Here is an 18,527-nt window from a genome sequence, read left to right as displayed (position 1 = left end):
GCATCAGGAGGTGGAGAAATCAACTGGAGCACCAACCAGCAGGGAATCACAGCAAGCAAGCTTTCCATTCTGAAACCTGGTGGTGACTCCAAGACACCGTGGTAGATATGACAAAAGGGTGGAGTCTGGAATTGCAGGCTGGGTGGTATCTTACTCTTAAGCTGGGCTAATAGCCTCCAATTGACCTTAGTGCTGCATTGTCAGGAGTGCCATCTATTTGCACATGATGATACAGGGCAGACAAGACCTCGTGGCATTCTTTGAAGACAGGCCAAAGACAGACATTCTCCCTGGTGTCCTGGTCAATATTTATCCCTACATGAACAAACTGGTGGGTGTCACATTACAGTTTGTGAGCTTGCTGTGTGTAAATTGGTTGCTCATTCTATGAATCATAAGAATGGCAACACTTTTTTAAAAAATACTTTTAAAAAGGCACATCCTGAGAATGGGAAAAGATGTTTTATAATAGGGTAGACAAGGTTTTTTCTCTGGGGTGGGGGGGTGGGAGTCCAGAACTAGAGGACATAGATTTCGGGAGAGAGGGGAAAACTATGCAGTAAAAGAGACCTAAGGGGCAACTTTTTCATGCAGAGAGTGTAGTGCATGTGTATGGAATGAGCTGCCAGAGGAAGTGGTACAATTACAACATTTAAAAAGGCATCTGGATGGGTATAAGAATAGGAAAGATTTAGAGGGATATGGGTCCAAGTGCTGGCAAATGGGACTAGATTAGGTTGGGCTATCTGGTCGGCATGGGCAAGTTGGACCGAAGAGTCCATTTCCGTTATGTACATCTCGATGACTCTATAAATGCAAATTTGTTTCTTGGTTTCCAAAATTCCGACTCAACAAGAGGAGTTAAGGTGGGAGTGATAAAACCACATGGTGAGGCCCCACCAACAGGCTGCGCATTGTTAACCCAATGTCTCTTTACCCCATGGACAGACAAATGCTGCTACACAGTAACCAAAGTCAGAAGTTCAACTATTTGCTCAGAGGTGCAGGGAACATGCAGGATCATCGTACAATACAGAAAACGTCCACTTGATTCTCTACCTCCCATCTGCTAAGCCTCTGCAAGATTCTTCTTTCAGCCAACATTCGTTTTTAGGCATAAAACAAAAGGACAGAGCAAGGCAGAAATCCACAGCACAAACTCCAACACCACTGCGACAAAGCACATTCCTCAAAGCCTGAATCAAGGTGTACAAACAGTGACAATGCGATCTTTACAGCGCAGAAAGCAGGTGTTAAGGAGGCATTCCCAAATGCCATACTCATCACAGCATGGACAATGGAGTGGAGAATTGTCACCTACTGGGCACCAATGTTTTAGTGGTAGAAAAACATCTGAGCTGATCTTAAAATGTTTCTGTGTGAGCCTGCACATTGCCAGTGGCTCTGCATCACACTGTGCAAAGGAGGGTAATTGGAAAAGAGACATTGGATAGAGGCTCCCCCTCCCCCCTGCACACCCCCACTCCCAATCCCATGTAACATTAAAGCCTTATCTCGTGATAATCTCTAATGGGCATATGAAAGGTACTATTTACTCTCTCGAGCTGTTTGCACAGAACGCCTATCAGTTTGCCAATTTGGGCAGAATTGGACTTGCGATAATAATGGGTCATAAAGACAGAGTCACAACAGAAACATGCAATGGGGCCTACTCGCTCTTTACAGCTGCTGAGCGCATTCTGTTTGCAATTCAAATCAAGGGAACTATAGTGCCCACTAGCCTCCGGATAAACAGAAATAAAGAGTAAAAAGACAAAGGCAGAACACAGCCAGATCTCAGTCAGTGCATCAACAAGAATGTGGTGTCCTTTATTACTCTCCGCAGTTGGTAGTCATTTGCAAGTTGTAGAATATTTTCATTCCCTGGGCTCCCTGTTCACTTTACATATTCAAACCAGCACTTTGACCTGAATAATGTGTTAGCTCCTTCCTGTTCAACAATCCATGGATGCCCGCTGAGATTTCCATCTTGTCTTGTCTTCAAAGATGCCAAGGTGGTTGATGAGCACCAGCCCGATCTAAAAAAAGGGGACCTTAGAGGTTTATAAAATTATGAGGCGTATACAGAAGGTTAACAGCAAATGTCTTTTCCCTAGAGTTGGGGATTTCAAGCCTGGGGAGCATCTTTTAAAGGTGAGAGGGGAAAGATTTAAAAAGATATTGAGGTGAAACTTTCAAGAAAAAGTATGAGGAATAAACTGCCAGAGGAAGTGGTGAATACAGTTATAATTACAGCATTTAAAAGACATTTGGAGAAGTACAGACGAACCTCGATTATTCGAATGAGATGAGCAGGCACTATTTCGTTCAGATAATTGATTACTTGGTTAATTGATTCAATGCCTCGCTCTGCCTGCCTTGCTCACTCTCCCGGTCTCAGGGTTTGTTTCTGAGCAGACACACACTTGTGTGTAAGAGACCTGCAGCATTGCTCAAGCCTCCCGCCCCCAGTCAGCTCAATGGGATTGACACAGCAAGCACTTGCTAAGTCGGTCCCCATTCAGAAAATTAGGCAGCAGCACACTGCTTGTGAACCCCCGCCCCCCCCCCCCCAACCCCGTTTTACCAGTCCGCCCCTGCCCCACCCACATCACTATACAGTACAATGTTGGAGAGAAGGGGAGGTTTGTGTAGAACTCCAGGGAAAGTGTGGGGGGGGAGGGAAAGAGAGAGAGAGAGAGAGGATCAGTCATTTGGAGAATGTGCCTGGGCTCCCATCAATGTCCAGGACTGTTCTAGGCATCATTTCAGGAAGCCAAGTTAGTTTTTAATCACTGTAAATACAAGACGTGATCAGTGTTGGAAACACCTTTTTGATGTAATGCTTTTATCGGGATCTGGAGATCACCTTTGGATAATTGATATTCGGATAATCAAGATTCCTCTGTACATGGCTAAGAAATGTTTGGAGGGATAAGGGCAAAATGCAGGCAGTTTGGGATTATGTTCGGCGTAGACTGAGTGGACCAACGGGTCTGTTTCCATGCTGTACAATTCTAAACAGCCAAACCAGGTGAAAAACAGATCCGAAAATAAAAGATTGGCCTTCTACGGTGTCTTGACCCCGATGCACCAGCCATGCCTCAGTCAGTAGCACTTCAGCTCCTCACCACCACCAGCCCCAATGGCTTCCAACCATGGGTTCAAGCACCCCCTGCAGTACTGAGGGGTTGCTTCACTGCCTGAGGAAGAGGCATCAAGATGAGCTCCTGCTCCTGATGCAATAGTTAATAATACCATGGATGCTGGAAATTCAATAAAAGGACTCATCAGGTCAGAGCACCTGTGGTGAACAAAACTAATGTTGCAGCTCACTGAACCTCCGCCCCAGTGTCCTCTATACTCATTCCACAACCAACATGAAAACTGAATAGGCAATTCTGAAATGAAGTTACTGCTGCAACGTTAGAAAGTGGCAGATAACATACACAAGAGAAGAAGTACCAATGAAAGGAAGTGACTCGATGACCCATTTTTCAGGGTTGACTGTAAGATTAACTTTGGCCGAGAAACCTGGGAGAACAGCAGTGTGCTTCAAATAGAGCCATGAGGTCTTTTACACAACTCCCACCCTATTAGAACACATACACCGTGCCTCAGCTGACAATGCCAGCTGGGATTATGTAGTCTAGTCTCTGGAGTGGACTGCAAAACAAAATCTTCTGTTTCATGGAGTGAGTGAGTGCTATCCACTGAGTTCCACACAAATAACCAGATTCCAGTCAAAACTGAAGCATTTGCCCATCAATTCGCCAATCCCCTGCTCCCTCACCACTGCCACACTGGGCAGGTTGTGGTGATGGATTACAGTACTGGTCACAAAAAGTGAGGCACCAACCCAGCTGAATATACTGATCTAATTAGGTATTAGCATTCTGAACAATCCCACACTCCTCGTACCCAAAAAGCTTTAATGTGCTAATGCCCTGCGTGGTGAGGCAGGGAGTCACGTAGACTTGGAAAAGTTATAAGCTCAACCTCAGCTGCAAACAAGGCCATTCTGCCCAGCATGCCTCTACCAGCCCTTTGGGAGTTCTTTCCAATTCATCTCACTCCATTCGGTCTTTGCTCAAACTCATAAATGCTACCTGCACTTCAATTACTGTTGAGAATAAAAGGCAAAAAACAAACAACGCACTTTTGAGATCAATGTTGAGGTAATCAGAGTGAATTAAGCATTAGGTAATAGTCAGTATTTAATCTGACAGTCCCAAACAAAAATGAACAACATTCACAAAAACATTCCATCAGTATGGTAAGACGGAGAGACACGGATTTCAAGAGATACACCAGACGATTCGATGAGCAAATTGGTCTAGGCTTTATCGCCTCCACATTAAAGAAAATCCCTAACTACAATCATGGCTAGAGGGTGTTAGCAGGGATCGGACTGAACAGAAGAGATGCAATCACAAATTAAACCAGGGCAACTCCCTGCACATTGCAAGTCTGCCCTTGCATTTTCCCTCTATCACTCAACTAACTACCCCTTGCTGGCACTCAAGTTTGAACTTGTCTTTGCCAGGCTGAAGTAAACTGAAAGAATGTTTTCATCCAAGCTCATACCATGTCCTGTGCTGCTAAAGCCACCGATTTGCAAGCCACCAGGTTCAAAGTTCCCAGTCCAACAGTCTCCTCCAAAGAACGATGAGGAAGTTCTTCACAAGGAACTGTAGACAAAATGGAGACTCTTTCCACCATCACCAGCTAAGCAACCAGCTTTGGAGACCAGAAAGAAGGTCTAGAAAAGGACCTTCCAAAAAGGACAGAGGCTCAGGTCCAAATGGAGTGTAAAATTGAAGAACTCCCATTTCTGTAACATCTTTAATCAAGGCAGGTGGGACTAGATTGGGTTGGGATATCTGGTCGGCACAGACGAGTTGGACCGAAGGGTCTGTTTCCATGCTGTACATCTCTATGACTCTAAGTAAAAATGCCCTAGGGAGCTTCACTGGAATGTTACACAAAGAAAACGAACACACGAGGTGACATTAGGTTTGTTCACCAAAAACCATTAAGGAGCAACACAAAAGATGAGAGAACTGGAGCCATTTTTTGGGGTGGGGTGGGGGGCGCGGAATTTCCAGAGCTTAGGGCCTAGAGCTGAAGGCATAAATCACCAATGGAGTTACAAAAATGTACAAGAGGCCAGAATTGAAGAACAGAGATCTCAGAGGGTAGTAGAGTGGAATGAGGACATTTGGAGAGAACAAGACCATGCGGTGATCGAAAACAAGAATGAACAACTTAAAAATCTGGTGAACCAGGAGCAAATGGAAACGTCAAACAAAGGGTCAATGGGTGAACAGGCAATGGCACAAGTGAGGAAACATACCAGGAATTTAAATGAATTCAATTTAAATGAATATTAATTCAGAAAAGTCACAATGAGGCTAACACTGTTTGCTTTCATAAGACTTAATGGAAATATGTGCTTCAAGCACCTTGGTAGTAATGAAATAGGGTCAAGGAAGAGGTTGATCATAGCCTTCTGGCATGAATCATAGAATCCCTACAGGGTGGAAACAGGACCTTCAGCCCAGCAAGTTCACACTGACCCTCCAAAACGTAACCCACCCAAACCCATTCTCCTAACCTATTACTCTACATTTACCCCGACTAATGCACCTAACCTCCACATCCCCGAACACTATGGTGATTTATCATGGCCAATTCACTTAGACTGCATATCTTTGGATTGTGGGAGGAAACTGGAGCACCTAGAGGAAACCCATGCAGACATGGGGAGAATGGCAACTGTCTGTGTGGAGTTTGCACAGAGGCTGGAATCGAACCCGGGTTCCTGGCGTTGAGGCAGTACTAAACAGCATAGATCAAAGTCTTGACAGGTAACAGTGTTCGTTGCAAAACAGGAATTGAGGACAGGGATGGATTAAGGAACCAAACAGAGAAAAATCCAACAATTGGACTGCCCCTTGGCAAGAGCTAAAATCAAACATGACTATTAGAATTTAAAGGGATTTGAAAGATTCGCCTTGGGCTGCAACCATTTGTTAAACATTTAGACATGACTGGTTAGGCGGGCTATTCAATAAGGGAGTGGCAGAGAAACAAAAAAAAAATCACAGCCACATCAAATTCTCTTTGTGCTCCATGCCAAGGGACATAACTTTCAGGCATGGGGGGTATTAGTTCCTCATTTTTGTACCAAATTGAAATTTTAGACAACTATGGAAGGGTTTGACAGACTGCTGGTAAAGATGACTTTTTTCAACCCCCCCCCCCCCCCCCCCGAAAAAGGGCATTGGGGACAATACAAAACCTTGCACAACACAAAAGTCTGAGGTATAAATTTACAATTGTCACCAATAAATCCAGTATGGAATTTCAGAACCCCATCTATTCAAATAACAATTAAGCTATGGAAGTCACAAGCACAGGAAGAAATTGGGTTGAATAGCAAAGGGACATTTAGGAGGAAGCCAAAACAGGACATGAGGTAGATTGGACTGGAAGGTTAAAATGACAGGGTTGGAAAAGGTGGAATAGGAGATGGTGTGCGCGCAGCCACCAGCACAACCGTGTTGGCCCGAATGGCCTGTAAAAATATCATAACACTCAATAAGAAATCATGCTGAGACACGAGCTTCTGAGAGGGGTGGGGATGGAAGGGGTAACATTTTTGATTCTTTTTATTTTACATTTGTAAAGATGCTAAAAGAGAAAAGTCTGGTGAGGCCCCACCTCAACCAACCGGTTATGGCACATTTTATCTAGATCACAGACAAGATCATAATTACATCGACTGCACCCGTGAAGATAAAAGTTAGGTTCTGTGGTTGAGGTTTAGAGACTAATCAAAACCATGGTTTCTTTTTTACCTTCTCTGCTTCCTCCTCCATTTTTGCCTCAGATCAATGTTTGAACTTGAAGGTCTCCCAACAGCCAAACTTCAAAGGATGGAACTCACTGCGCTTTATATTGCCAGACTCCTCTCTTGTTAGCCCACTGTCTCCCTCAACTGTCTCTTTCTCCCCATCACACCATCAGCCCCTCACCTCTTCCCCTCTCAGAACAATGCTTTATTTGTGTGCATGTACAATTCACTGAGACCAACCATCCTTGTAAAGGATTCACCTTCCTGTTATGGTAATGGAATTCAAATTTATGAGGACAATAGTTCAACAATCGCAAGACACAAGGCTTAAATTTTGAGTAGCTCCAATTATGGCATACCACTTAACTAATAGGAGATGCAGAATTACCCTTGCAGCCTAACAACCCAACCTCTAGCCTTCACTCCTCCTGCAAAGCTGCTGATTGAGTGGTGGGTCTCCCAAAAAGTCCTTTATGCAAAATGGCCACAACCTGAGATTATCCTCTACCCCTGCCTCACCCAGCAAGGACAGAGTCTAATAGTCACAGTTCAAAGGTTTTGCTAATCTCCAAAACAAGCTTGACAGACTAGTTACTATTTCCTTTGATTATGGAGGACAAACTCTTACCTCAGCCCAAAGGATATATCACAGCCACACAATCCAGAGAAGATGCCACAGGTTGGCAACAGCCACAGTTCAGAGTGGTCAAAATCTACTTGGCCATACTGAAATTCAGCTGCTAAGTTCATGCATATTGTCCACTGTGAGCATGCTCCTAACATTTTATTGCTAACCCAAGTCAGGACAACAATTTAAGAGATTTACACAGTGCCATTAATACACGACACTTCGCAGCAAGTTTGAAAGCTGAATATGGAACTAAGCCACATCAAGTGATTGTCAGAAAAGTGACCAAAAGCTTGATTGGACAGGTAGGTGTTAAGAAGGATCCTCAATAGGAGAGGCCAGTGGAGAGACAGGGATATGGGAGAGGGTGCCCAGAAGTTTGAGGTCTAGGTAATTGAAGCACAGCCAACAATGGTACAGTAATTAAAATCAAAGGGTGCTGAATTGGCGAGAACGAGGCATGGATGAACCAGAAAGCAAAAAGGTAGAAATTTGGAAATGAAGACATCACCAGATCAGGCAGCAATGTAGGTCAGGGTTTGGGTGAGTGGGATCTGATACAGTCAGAAATTTTAGAGATAAGAGTATCATAGTTTTGGAGACATTGAACTACCCTACCAAGCTGAGTATTGCACTGCAGGTTTATCTGGAGGCAAGTAAGGCAACTCCCAGATGTGGCCATTCAATTGTCTGACGAGACTTCTGACTGGGTTTGAACAATCATTGGCTGCATGTTCACATATTGATAGATTGTGCAGCTCAAGTATAAGATTAGGATTAACTTCACTCAACAGAGACCATGACAATGATGAAAAGGAAAATAAAAGAGTAGACTGAGATGATGTTTCTGAGTCACAAACAAGAAACTGACAATATAAAAATACTTCTACTGAGAGATTGGTTAGAATGGAGAATTTACAACCTTGTGGGAATACGGGAGACAAGTAGCATAATTGCATACAAGGGAAAGTTACACAGTAGATAAGCAAAAAAGCAACAGCAGGATAGACTGATATGAATGGGTAGAGCATGCAAAAAGCAGATGGGCCAAATAGCCTATCCCTATCCTGCAGCTTGCTTTGTAAATCAATAAAATACTTGATCTCCACCAATCTGCTTGGTTTAATCACAAGAGTGTCCCCAGAGGAAATCAGGTTGTTTTCTACAGTTATGCTTTAGCTGACTGTTTCACATTGTCCTTGCCTTGGCCTCAGTGTTAACCTCAGCACAGCTCAGTGTCACCCACCATGACGACAGCTGGGTGCTGAAGTGAAGGGAAGCAAGTAGGCAATAGGAGTAGGACCACATCTGTTGTGGTTTCATGGCACTCACACAAGCATTCAAGGGTGTTCGAAGTATTCAAAACAATACATGCGCTTTTTTTAAAAAAAAAACCACCACCTGGTTGCTGACTCATTCAAATCTAAACAACCCTCCACATCTTCAGGACCTACTGGGTGGAGAACCTGAACCATGTTAACATGTGAAGATCATTGGAAGCGAATCTGGATCTTCCTGAATATTTATTTCGAAAAGCCCTGAGCAGTCACTGCCACATAAGCCGCTATTTGCTTTGATGGAGAATTTGGGGGGGGATTGTAAGAAAGCCAAAGATAATTTGGTATAAATGCATCAAATTTCTTCACCTCCAATTATCTATCTTTGCTCCATAACCTTTTACAAGGAATAAGTCTTCCACCTTCATCTTTAAAGTTTTAATTGACCTCTTTTTCACCCCAAAAGACTAAATACTTGCGACTGATAATGTTCCAGATCTCAACTACATTTATGTAAAGAATTGCTTCCTGATTTCTGTCTTGAACGGCCTACCTCTAATTTCAAGATTGTGCCTCCTTGCTCAGATTCCCCTCAGACAGAAAGTACTCTCTCTATACAAATCCCTCTACATTGAAACCCAAATATCAAAGACCTTAATCAGATCATCCCTTGACATCCTTACCAATTCTGAATTCCTTCACCATTGGCAGTTTTACCATCAGCTGCTTTAGCCCAAAGGTCTGGAATTTCCTCCCTGAATCTCTCAGCCTCTCTTCCTGCCTTTGAGATTCCCTTTTAAAAAACTCTAGTCCTTTGACTAAATGTTTGGACACTTATGCTATTAAAGCTATGCACCTCTGTACCAGATTTTGTCCAATAACTCTCCTGTAAAGCACTTAGAGAGAGAGAGAGAGAGAGGTCTGAAGTTTCTGTCTATATGGGCACAAGTTGTAGTTTTTATGCTCATGACCACAGCCATGTCCTTAGGGCCTAGGTGATATTTAGAAAAGTATAGTTTATATTCTGTACATTTTTAGGGCCGACACCAAATTAATTGAAGTAAACAATACCCCAGCGCATGGGAAGAAGAGTAACAAAGAAATGCACCAGCTTAAAAGTTTTAAAAACACACATGAAAGCAAATATCTGCCCTCCAAACAACAGCAGAAGCAGAGGATGGTTTAATGGGACAAGGTCCAAGAGGTGGACATCAATCAGCTTCTCGTGTTCCAGTTTTATAAAAGAGTTTCAGCAATAATTTAAACTTGACCTCAAAAGGTAGCCCCTGAAACTAGCTGGTGAGCATTTGAATGTGTTTCATTTCCGTTGTGCCCACTTCTGGTGCATTGCTTGCACTTAGTCTCATCTAAAGCCAATATTTTGCACAGCGTGGGAGGGTGGGGGAGAGAGACAGACAGTCTCGCTGAGGTTAGCCATCGTCCCAACTAGCAGCCAATTTAGCTGTCCTTCAAAGAAGAGAAAATATAATTCAGCATTGACTTGGACATGGCTAAAATGGACTCCTCCCAAAACTGACCAATTTGAAGTCAGCTTTCTGTAGTGAAGTTACAACTGAATGACAACCAATTGCCAGATGCAACAACCACACAGCATTCAAACTCAAATGTCCACTTGGAATGGCAGAACATGGAAAGATACAGGCACCGTACATGGCTGACTGCTCTCCGCAGATGCTGCCTGACTTGCTGAGCCTTTTGAGCAATTTCTGTTTTTGTATCATACAGGGCTGATTAGGATAATAGGAAATCTGAAGGGGAGAGAAAAGGTAGGAAAACATCATTAGGCCCAAAAACACAAGCTGGTTTTCCGCAACTCGGTCTCATTGGCTCATCAGATTCTTTCCAAACATCTACCCAATTGCCTTTGGATCAAACAAAACATAAAAATTAGAAACAGACTATTTGGTCCCTCCAACCTGCTCTGCCAGTAAACAGGACCATGGCTGATCTGATGTGGCTGCAACTCCACTCCCCCGCCACTATTCCCCAATGCCGTTGGCTTCCTGGTTAATCATAAAATCTGTCTAATTAACATTGGCTACTTCAATGGCTTGCTCTAGCAATTACAACTTCATAACTCTTACTCCCTTTAGATGAAGACCTTGCTTTCCTCAGATTTTTTGGTTGTAATTGCGGGACATTTTAGCTGTCATACCATCTCCCTAAATCTTTCATTCAAAGCTTCAAAACAAAGATCAGCACCATAAACTTCCATTCATAAACCTGAAAACAACAAAGTCTATTGAGACAAAAGGCAACACCTGCTTAGTTACAGAGAGAAGGCACACTGAGCTATATGAAGGGGCTGTTGTGGTTCTGTTCGCCGAGCTGGGAATTTGTGTTGCAGACGTTTCGTCCCCTGTCTAGGTGACATCCTCAGTGCTTGGGAGCCTCCTGTGAAGCGCTTCTGTGATGTTTCCTCCGGCATTTGTAATGGTTTGAATCTGCCGCTTCCGGTTGTCAGTTCCACCGACTGCAACGGACAGCTGGAACTGACAACCGGAAGCGGCAGATTCAAACCATGACAAGTGCCGGAGGAAACATCACAGAAGCGCTTCACAGGAGGTTCCCAAGCACTGAGGATGTCACCTAGACAGGGGACGAAACGTCTGCAACACAAATTCCCAGCTCAGCGAACAGAACCACAACAACCAGCACCCGAGCTACAAATCTTCTCCCAAACTTTGAATATGAAGGGGCTCTTAAACTAGCATTTCAGACTCTCCTCATTTCGATAACATGGAAGGAAGCCATTCAGCCCATCTCTATACTGGCTCTCTGTCTCCCATAGCCCTTCCCAAAAACAAATCTCCATTTCAGGAGTGTACCTGTTTCACATTATGAAATGGACCAACCCTGTCTTGTACGTTAAATTTAAATTTGTCTGTTTGCATGTTAAACAACTAGAGAATTGGAATGAATCACAATACGTCATAAAAGCAACATGAAATCAGAAGACTTTAACGAAGGGCAAATATGTAAACAAGGCCCTGAACTCAACACCAGTTGAAAATGTTTGCAGGCAAGATGGACTGAGCTCCACTAATAAATCAAAAAAACTTTAATTATGGTGCAGTTGCTTCCAACAACAAGCTGCATTTATATATCACCTATAAAAAAATGTAAAACCCACCAAAGTGATATGGAGGAGTGTTAACAACATTCAACACTAAATCGGGTCTGGCAGAACGGAGGAAGGGTCACTTGACCAGAAACATTAACTCTGATTTCTCTCCACAGATGCTGCCAGACCTGCTGAGCTTTTCCAGCAATTTCTATTTTTGTTTCTTATTTACATCATCTGTAGTTATTTTGGTTTTTATTCAACATTAATCTGCCCAAATATTTTTTTCAGTGGGTGGCCTAGAACTTCATCATAAAGTTGGCTTCAGAAGAGAGTGAGTTAAAAAGGACAGAAAGGCTTAGGGAGGGAATTCCAGAGTGAAGTGTCTAGGTAGATGATGGCATGGCCACCAATGGCCAATCAAAACAGGGACTACAAAAGACCAGAAACAGAGAAGAACAGAGATCCGAGTTTTGTGAAGGGGACAATTACACAGATGAAGGAGATGGAAGAATATACAAGCGAAGGGAAAAAAAACAGCATTAACTCAAGATCTAGAGAAAACGGGAACTATTTTAGGAGATCAAGACCCCAGGAAAGCCACTTACTATAGCAGGAGAAAGTGAGGACTGCAGATGCTGGAGATCAGAGCCGAGTGTGTGGTGCTGGAAAAGCACAGCAGGTCAGGCAGCATCCAAACAGCAGCAGAATTGACGTTTCGGGCATAAGTCCTTCCTCAGGCCTTCATTCCTGATTTTATTATAGCAGACATGACAACATCCTGCCAAAAAGGTGCTGGGTAGATAGTATTGGTAGCCTATGTAAGGGAACGTATCATAGCCCAGATAAAGGCCATAAAAGTCCAAATCTCCTGTTTTCATGAATTTACATGTTCCTATTTAATTTCAATCAAATGATTCTCAGAGTTAAGTTTTAACAATCAATTGGATAATAGCAGAAGGACATTCCCCTCCAAAACCACACGATTTAAACAGGACCACCAAATACAAGATGTATGAGGATAGGTAGGGCTTGGTTAAGGACTGGATAACAGCCACACAAATAACACCAAGAGTTCAATCAAACAACCTTGCCCACACACTGTATACAATCCTCCCAAAATGGTGCTACGGCTGAGGGAGGGGGTGCCATCAGAAATATACTATAGAATCAGCATGAATCTCCTGTCTGAGTCTTTGGACTGGTGAGTGAGCTAAGCTGTCAGGTTTCCTACACCCTCATCACTAACCTACAAAAACAGCTCACTCAAAATGCCCATCTGAACAGCAGAGCGAGGACAGAACTGGGATCAGAACCAGCATCCCCCATGGGCAAAACAAACAGTCAGCACTTTCTATTCAGCTTTCAGGTCCTCAGGCCTCCTCCGGAGAAGATTGTGGCAAATCAGATTGTGCCCACAAACCAACTTTCCCATTTCCCTTTGACTTCCTTGCCTGATAGGAATCCATCCAGCTCAACCTTAACAATATTCAATTTCCAAGATTCCAGTGCTTCCTCAGGAAGAGGGAGCGTTCCACAGACTCAAGACATCAAGAAAATAAATTCTCCTAACTGCTACTCTTACTTGGGAGCCCATTTACTTTTACATACTGTCTCCTAGTTATGGTGTCCACCACAAGAGGAAACTTTCTTTTTAAAAAGTGTTCACTCTGTCAAACTCCCCCTCCTGGGGTCTGAGAAATTTCAACATGATCACCTCTTATTCTCTCACATTCCAAGGGATACATGCCCAACTTTGAAATGAGTTCAACATGGATTTATTGTAACCCTTGGACTCCATGTATCAGTGAAGAATTACACAGTCAAGGGTTGGATGGGTACAATATGACCTTTGTTCATTGACAGGATGAATGCTACTGGCCAGACAGTTTTTATTGCCCATCCTGAAATTGCCTAGAGGGGAGTTAAGAGTCAACATGTATTCCTGCCCAAGTAAGGATGGCACTTTTCTTCCCTAAAGGACATGAGTGAACTGGGTTTTTTCTTACACCAACTATCAACAATGGTTCCAAATGAACATCATTAGAGTTTTAATTCCAGAGTTTTATTGCCAAGGTGGGATTTGAAACCAGGTCTCCACAACATTACTTATGTTTCTAGATGAACACCTGATATCTCTGATAACACCACTAGGCCATCACCTGCTCCAGAGTTGGAAAGTGTGGTGTTGGAAAAGCACAGCAGGCCCTAGCTCCCAGCCCTGCCGTATTTTCACCATCCCTCCAGACCTCCCCCTCTCTGAGGATGAACAATCAGTCCTCAGCAGAGGCCTCACCTTCATCCCCCTACGCTCCCAGATCAATGAGTTCGACACGCGGCTAGACATCGAGCATTTCTTCCGCTAACTTTTCCAGCACCACACTTTCCAACTCCGATCTCCAGCATCTGCAGTCCTCACTTTCTCCTAACACATCACCTGCTCCAGCAAAGTTTTCAAGATAGTAAGGGAAACTGCCAAGTTAACTTGGAAGAAACCAATTCCAGTAAATCAGTAGCCTAGAATGAAAGGGATACAAGTCTACAAATTAAATCCAAATCTTTCAGAAAGGAAGCCAAGAAGCACTTTAAGATACTCGCTCAAAAAGCAAAGTGAAAATTCCACCCCAAGTTTGAAGGCAGGTTCAAAGGCAGGGGGTATTTCTGCTCAGGTATGGGCTGAGTTTTCTTGGGCAATTACCTTCTCAGTTCATTACATACATACGTGTGCAAAATGACAATTTTTTATGGGTGGGTGGGCATTACATTCAGAGGCTCCCCTGAGGGCTGTCCTGGAGAGAAGGGAAGCTCTTTACCCTGTGGATGACAACAAGAGGCCAGCCCAACTGATGAATGCAGTTGTTGGAGGTAGTGCCTGTGGCCAGCTCAAGAGAACCTGGCTCTCTTGGTGAATAACTGTTGCCTTCTGGCACAGTACGTACCACTCGACGTCCCTCTGGGTGAGTGTTAGCATTGTCAAGCTGAGAACAGCAACACAGGAGGTTGGCTACCACGCAGCTCCAATGGATCCTTCATGTACAATCAATGTCTGCCACTTAACTGCAGCTACCTAAGCAGCACTGCATGCACCAGCAGTACTGACTCTCACAACTGCCAGGGTTCATATACAAAACAGTAAAAGGAGCTACAATACACAGCAGCTCATACATCAACTCATTGACCTTCCATCACAACTTGACACAAGTACACAACTGATAGTTTTCAGCAATGGCTGGTATGGAACAAAGGTACAAACACAAAAGATGACCCCACTGAGTTCAGCCTCATTTGCCAGCCCCAATCAGATTTGTTGGCATCAGCTGGTGTGGCTGCCTCATGTGAGCAGACATAATGGATGGCCCAGTGTTCATCCCCAACACTGACATGTTAAACACTTACATACTTTAGGGTGGCACTGTAGCACAGTGGTTAGCACTGCTGCCTCACAGCGCCAGAGACCCAGGTTCAATTCCCACTTCAGGCAACTGTCTGTGTGGAGTTTGCACATTCTCCCCATGTCTGTGAGGGTTTCCTCCGGGTGCTCCGGTTTCCTCCCACAGTCCAAAAATGTGCAGGTCAGGTGAATTGGCCATGCTAAATTGCCCGTAGTGTTAGGTGAAAGGGTAAATGTAGAGGAATGGGTCTGAGTGGGTTGCTCTTCGGAGGGTCGGTGTGGACTTGTTGGGCCGAAGTAAGTAATGTAAGTAATCTAATCTAAAATCATACTGCATAAAGCTAAGACTTCTCAATCAGTGAGCTGCTGAACATGGAGATGCCTCACTCTTTACAAGTATTTAACTACAGGGATGCAGTTTGCATATGGCAGACTTATCACCAGCTGATTAACCAGGTCAGGCTTCACCCTTTAAACATTTGCGCAAAACAACAGCTTGTTTGGAAAGGAGCCAAGTCGGTGAAGTTGAGTATGGAGGACATAGTGTATGCACATTAAGGCCTGTGCCTGCCAGAGTAGACTATCTGTGAATACACAAGTATATACATGGACTTGCCATTTTGGATTATGGGATTGCACTGTTAACTCAATTCCAGTGGGCTGGGCTATTAATGAGCATTCATGACATGCTAATGAATGCAGAAATGGCTCTTAAGAATGAAGATTAGGAAAGTTTATCCATCTGAAAGTTCTTGAGAACTTGACTGCAAAACCTTAACCCATCAGGAAACTGAATTTTTGCCTCCAATTAAATCCCCTTGCCAGCCTTCTGACTATTCCAGGGGGTCGTGAAAGACTCTCAACAAATGCTAACCCAATTATTACTACCTTTGGTTTGCATATATATTAAAAAAGGTATTTGGGGCAAAGGTAGGACTCAGAGGATTAAATGGTGTTCCCTGTTTCAGAGGCAATGGAGGGAGCAGCTGAACAAGAACTCCAATCCTATAGGAGGAAGAACAATGAGACAAAGCAGCAACATTTATACAGAATTCAAGAGATAAATACAGGCACCCTTGGAAAAATAAAGTTCTACGACTGGAGTCCTTTGCCAGAAAAGCAGTTCAGTCAACAAGAAACTCCTTCCCCATTCCATCCCCCTCAAAAAAAAAGTAGGCCATGACCAAAATCAGACATGGTTTAAAAACTAGAAACGATGGATGCATTTTTGAGGACATCTGTGCTTTACAAGCTCCCCAATCCACGAGAGGAAACTTCAATGAGTTCAATAATAAAAAAGGTGTCACAGGTGAGCATAGTCTTGTATTAATATTGCTTCACCCTCAAAGATGATGAGTGGGGCTATGAGTGCCCTGTTCAGACACAATATTGGATCTAAATTTTAAGCCACTGAAGATGTTTAAAATTGAAACAGGTACATTTCACAAAGAGGATCAAAAAGAAAATTCAGCAGCAACTTTTCCCACGTTTTGAAATTAATCATGACATTGTCATACTATTTCTTTCAAATTTCTCTACCAGGCAGTGTATTGTCAGTTGCATTTTTAACTTTGAACCCTAAGCTGCCTACACCGTAGAGTTTGCAGTAAACATCCTTCCCCCACCCTCCAGTAAAAATATTGATTGATGAGGTTAAAGGCTGAGTGCCAGTAAAGTGCCAATGATTGGTTAGTTTCACTTTCATTCATTTGAATTTCATACATGAAAGCACCAAAATCTTCAAATGTTGACCCTCATATCTAAATATAAATATTGAGAAAGTCCTCTGAACCTAAGAGTTAAATCTCAAGACAAGCCCAGTAAAATTTCAGACAGTGACAGTTTGATCACCTAAGAAAATGGTCAACGTGTTTTGATGATAAATCGAGAGGCTGGAGAAACTTTTTTCGCTTGCCCTGAAATAAATGCAAAATTAAGGCAGCCAAGAGTTGCAGTAAACAGCTATCTGAGCTGTTTCTCTATTACAATAGATCCAGTTACACAGCAAGAAAGCGAAACCTGTTTTCACACCCCCCACTTCCCCCCAACTCCCATACGTATACAAAGTAGGGTTGTTTTTTGTATTTTTGCAAAAAGACATGTCAGAAATAGCGAAGTTAATTCCCCTGAATGATGACTAATGCAGAATGACCTGATATCTGCAGGAACTGAGCTAAACACACAAGTATAAATGCACATCTATTTCAAAATGAACATATAAATTATAAATTACACTTACCGGCAGGCGCCCTGTGCTGGTCCTTATTGTTCTAACTTCAGGTCCTTGAGGGGTTGCATACAAACAATCACTGTGATCAGAGTACACTGCTCCTGCAATTTGAGTGAAATAACTGGCAGGGATGGTAGGGATTTGGGGGCTACATAGCCCCGTACTCCCATTTTCCACATTGCTAAGTTTTTTCTGGGAACCAGTCACCACCCCAATAATTCCCCTGCCCGGGGCTGGGGAAACTCCTTTTGGCATTTTTTTGCAAAGCTGCAATCTTCCCCCCACTCTCCCCCTTTTGTTTGCAACGAGAGAGAGAGAGAGGGGCAAAAAAAATGGTTAACTTCAAACCGGGATTTGAACACAAAATAAAAGACAAAGTCAACAAATGCAGGCATATAAATGATTAGCAAAGTCTCTAGATTAAACTGCACGGGGTCTCGGAGCTAATGTTGCTTTAGATGCAGCAGGATGCAATGGATTGTGAAAGGTCCTCTCTGATTCAGAGGGGAAAAATGGCTGCAGAAACTGTACTAGCTGCTGAATGCAGCCTGATTCACAGAGTCTGAAACTCAGCCTCTGGCGCCAAAGCCTGTGCCGCGAAATTCATATTTCCCGCCATCTGTTGCAAATACCCGCGGCTGATTGGCGTAAAACAAACCGGGATACGTACAGCGGTGGCCAATCACAGCGCTCGAACCGGTTTCTTAAAGCGGCAGGCTCCGTACAGAACCTGACTCCAGCTGAGGCTCCCACAGCATCCTGAATGCCTTCATATTTCGCAAACAGAGGATTCTGTTTTTGGATACAATAGTGATTCTTTAGTGGAAGCAAATTATATTTCTATTCCCTGCATTCCTTTTACTAAGCTGCATTCCCACCTTCATTATTTGGCATGATGTTGCTCTCTTTCTCTACCTGGTAATACAGAAGGCATTTGGCACACGCACGCGTCTTTGTTGGTCAATGTATTGACTATAGGAGTTGTGACTTCAGCTACTTTTGGAATACTGTGTCCAATTCTGGTCTCCCTGCTGTAGGAATGATGTCGTTAAACATG

General features: G+C 43.4%; 1 protein-coding gene across 1 annotated transcript in view; it reads right to left on the bottom strand.

The window, feature by feature from the left end:
- e2f2 (E2F transcription factor 2) overlaps positions 1 to 17,977 on the bottom strand; it is a 51,875-nt gene extending 33,898 nt beyond the window's left edge. Inside the window, exon 1 of the mRNA XM_043717574.2 lies at positions 17,480 to 17,977. Coding sequence (XP_043573509.1) covers positions 17,480 to 17,725 — 246 coding nt within the window. The 5' untranslated portion in view covers positions 17,726 to 17,977. The remainder of the gene's footprint in view (positions 1 to 17,479) is intronic.
- Positions 17,978 to 18,527: the final 550 nt, after the last annotated feature.

The sequence above is a fragment of the Chiloscyllium plagiosum genome, unplaced genomic scaffold (genome assembly GCF_037043375.1).
Source record: "Chiloscyllium plagiosum isolate Xiang-an unplaced genomic scaffold, Cpla_swu_hap1 HiC_scaffold_30, whole genome shotgun sequence".
In the NCBI taxonomy this organism is placed as follows: domain Eukaryota; kingdom Metazoa; phylum Chordata; class Chondrichthyes; order Orectolobiformes; family Hemiscylliidae; genus Chiloscyllium; species Chiloscyllium plagiosum.
The sequence above is the reverse complement of the archived record's forward strand: the minus strand, read 5'-3'. Positions and strand labels throughout refer to the sequence as shown.